Source organism: Hipposideros armiger, unplaced genomic scaffold, assembly GCF_001890085.2.
Source record: "Hipposideros armiger isolate ML-2016 unplaced genomic scaffold, ASM189008v1 scaffold_676, whole genome shotgun sequence".
NCBI lineage: Eukaryota > Metazoa > Chordata > Mammalia > Chiroptera > Hipposideridae > Hipposideros > Hipposideros armiger.
Window position 1 is genome coordinate 303302 of NW_017732026.1, and position 3550 is coordinate 306851.

The following is a 3550-nucleotide window of genomic DNA, read 5'->3' on the forward strand; positions in this document are numbered from 1 at the left end:
GCTGACCTATCCAGGTCTCACACAGGACCCAACAATATTTTGCAGATAAAGAGTATATCTTACTTAGCTCCCCTAGGTAAGAGACGGTCAGCTCTGCCTACCTAAATTCCCAGAACTACCCAGGTTTTGAGTTTGTTCACCACCTGTTTCTATAATTCTTTGGGCCATCCCAAGCCTTTTCAATAATTTATCTTTTTAAAATAAGAAAGCCAGAGACAGCTTCTGACACTGTCAGCCAAAGAACCCTTCTTATCTATTTTGGTATTTCAATTTAAAAAAATTTCTTAGCATGATTATTGCTGAAATTTCCAAAGGAGCTACCACTGTTCCTCAGAATAAAATGTGGCCTCTCAAATCTTTGATTATTTGTATAATATATACACAAAATATACCATAGATATAAATACACAAGTAAACAAAGTGCTACAACGTTTCTCTTGAAAGTAACTCTACCTGGCAAGATTTGTCTTTTAATGTAAGGTCCTGATAGCAGTACTTTATTTTGTTCCCTGACGTATCTCAGACCTAGAGAAGTACTTTGAACATAGTAGGACTTCAATAATGTCTGTTGAATGAGAGAATGGATCAATGAATAAAAGAGCTAAACAATTTATTTATTTTTTACAGAATTAAAAATATTGATTCTGAGGAACAGAGATTGCATCTGCCAATATTGCTCTAGAAAATTAATTTTCTAGATGATTTTAGCTTTACAATTTCTAATCAAATAGATGAACAGTTTAAATATTGACTTATTTTGCCAAGATTAGTTTCAGAGTCTGAAACCTAGGTATTAAACTCAAGATTTGAGTCTTCCCTAGAAAATCTGTACCGATAACTCAGCTGACAATTGGTACATGATCAAACTGGACAATGGTTTACATCATCTTATTCCTATTTGTATTCTAAGTAAGCTATTATTAAAACTTAATTCAACAGTTATCACAGATTAACTCTTTAGGTAAGTTTTATTTTGCTCCTTATGCAATGGCTTTTAAAATGTGACAGAATATTCTCAATGGAAATGACTAAAATCAAGTGGCTTTCCTCTACTTTTTAAGCAGTAAAGGTTTTTGTTTCCTCTTTTCCACAGAATCAGAAAAATTCAACATATAATTCCAGAGTGATGGAAGGTGATTGTTCACTTGCATTAGTTATGCATCATCAAAAATAAAATCTATCTAGCTGTACAAAATGTATATAGATAGATAGATAGATAGATAGATAGATAGATAGACAGACAGACAGATGGATAGAACAATCAAACATGGAATCATATAAGCAGATGTAAATCACAACCAGTCAAAATATGAGCACATGTAAAGATATGAAAGCATGAAGGCAATTCTGAGAGGAAATGAGGAAAAGAAATAGTGCTGCAAGCACTGTTCAGGGATGAACAGATTTTTCTTAGAGATATCATCTAAAATAATGCATTTGTGTTCTTTTGAAACTAAATCTATTCAACTCACCTTCATATAACCAGTCAGCAATACCGTTAAAAATAATTCCTTCTTTTCCAGAAGATGTCAGTCTCAATGAACTGCTTTTTATATCAGGTTGATAGTAGATATTATTTTCAAAAATATAAATCTGGATCAGGAAACATGTAAAACAAACAACATATTAGGAAGCCTTTTTAAAAACTGTCCTACTACAGAACAATAGTTGAAGAGCCAAGTGTTTTATTATTTGCCTGCTTTCAATTTGTTTTATTTAATGTATATATTTGTAGTTTTTAATTATGAATGGCTGTTTCTTTCCCTATCATATCAATATCAAATTATCATTTAGAAATTACATGATACTCAACATTGAAACTTTTAAATACATATTTCAACAACTTCTCATCTACTTAATAATCTCTTTCTCTTACCACAAAATTGGTTTGGCTTTGAGATAACATTTTGCATACTTAACAGGCTGATAACTGTACCAGATGCCATTTTAGTATCAGCCAACTGACTGATTGAAAGCTTGAATTTGGAGTCTTTACTTTTACAAAAATGCATTTGGTGATCAAGTAAATAATCTTTACAGAATCTCTGATTCTATCTAGTTCAACTAACAGATCCACTGATAAAAAGAAAGGATGGCAAAATTCCTTTGAATTAGTAAGTGGAAAACACCTTACTATCCCCCAATGTTTCCTGGTAATTCTTTTCTAAATAGTGTAGCAGCAAAAGTAACCTGTGCTTCAAGGTTCAAGAAAGGAGTTTTAATTTGAACACATTACAGAGCCTTCCAAAATTATATGAACAACAACAGACCCAACATCAGTAGAAATTAAACAGTGTCTGTCTACACAAAAGGTTATCTTTAATAGAGATAAATCAGGATAAAATTATTTGTAATCCAATGTAAAATATTTTTAATGCTAGACATGTCAAACTGCTGGCCTATGTGATAATATAACTTTTATAGAACCATGTTTCATTCACATGTTGGGGGAAATAGAACATTGTCCACTGCAAACCAAACTGCTAATTAGATGGAACATTCTGCCGAGAATGTGAAAGACAGCCTAGTGCCCATGTGTTGCAGCTTGTGACGGGATCATTCTCCAACAACAAACACAGCAAACATAAGAACTCCCAAAATAAGTTGTCTGATTAATTATGAAGTCCAAGGTTTAAAGTATTGGTGTGCACAGCGACGAAGACAATGTTAATGTCCAGAAAATGTCAGTGATATTCTTTTTTGATTCTTGCTGTTTGGCAAGCATTTAACAGTTAGGGTATTTAATCACTTCACCACTACCTAGCATTTATATTACAGGTGAGAATGCCAATATTAGAAGAAGAATTTGGCAGGGATGAAAAAGGAAGGAAGAAGGAAAGAAGGAAAGAATGAAGGCAGGAAGGCAGGAAGACAGGAAGGGTGAAAGAGATAAAGAAGATATAACAGGGTGTTTAAAAGTAAGGGCTTTATAATCAGGCAGCCTAAATTTAAAATCTCAGCGACTTTGATCATTTGCTTAAGCTTTGTAAATCTCAGTCCTCTTTTTAAAATGTGGATGTCTCACTCCTACCTTAGCTCTCTGTTGTGAAGAACAAATGAGATGATGGGTATAGAACACATAGCATATGTGGCTATTACTAGAAGCAGGGCTAACCTCACACAGGATAATTTGGCTCAAAACCCTAAGCATTTTGGAGGTTACAGGTCGTAAATCAAAACTAAGCCTCTACAGCTTCAGCCGCTGTATATCCCAAACTATTGACAGGTACTGCATATTATGCTGGTTAGATATGTATTAGGACTAACAGTAGAATGTAGAATAGCAATAGCAGTAATGATAGTGCTAGCAGGAGAAGGAGGATAAGAGGTATTAACAAATGATATTTACTGTTTTCACTTCCTTTAGGAAGTTTTCAAGTGATAAAAGAAATTAAGAAATATTAGCTTATTATTGAAAGCATGTGAGTCACACTTAGACAAAAGTTTAAGAACTGTATCTCACATGTCTTAACACTGGATGGAAGTTGGTTTTAGTGACTTTCACAATTCCTCATAACTGAGAAAAATATATTAACTTTATCTAGCCATC

General features: G+C 33.3%; 1 protein-coding gene across 1 annotated transcript in view; it reads right to left on the bottom strand.

Annotated features, from left to right (window-relative positions):
• DPP10 (dipeptidyl peptidase like 10) overlaps positions 1-3550 on the bottom strand; it is a 521286-nt gene that overhangs the window by 100702 nt on the left and 417034 nt on the right. The window contains exon 7 of the mRNA XM_019626422.1: positions 1473-1593. Within this exon, the coding sequence (XP_019481967.1) occupies positions 1473-1593 (121 nt within the window). The remainder of the gene's footprint in view (positions 1-1472; positions 1594-3550) is intronic.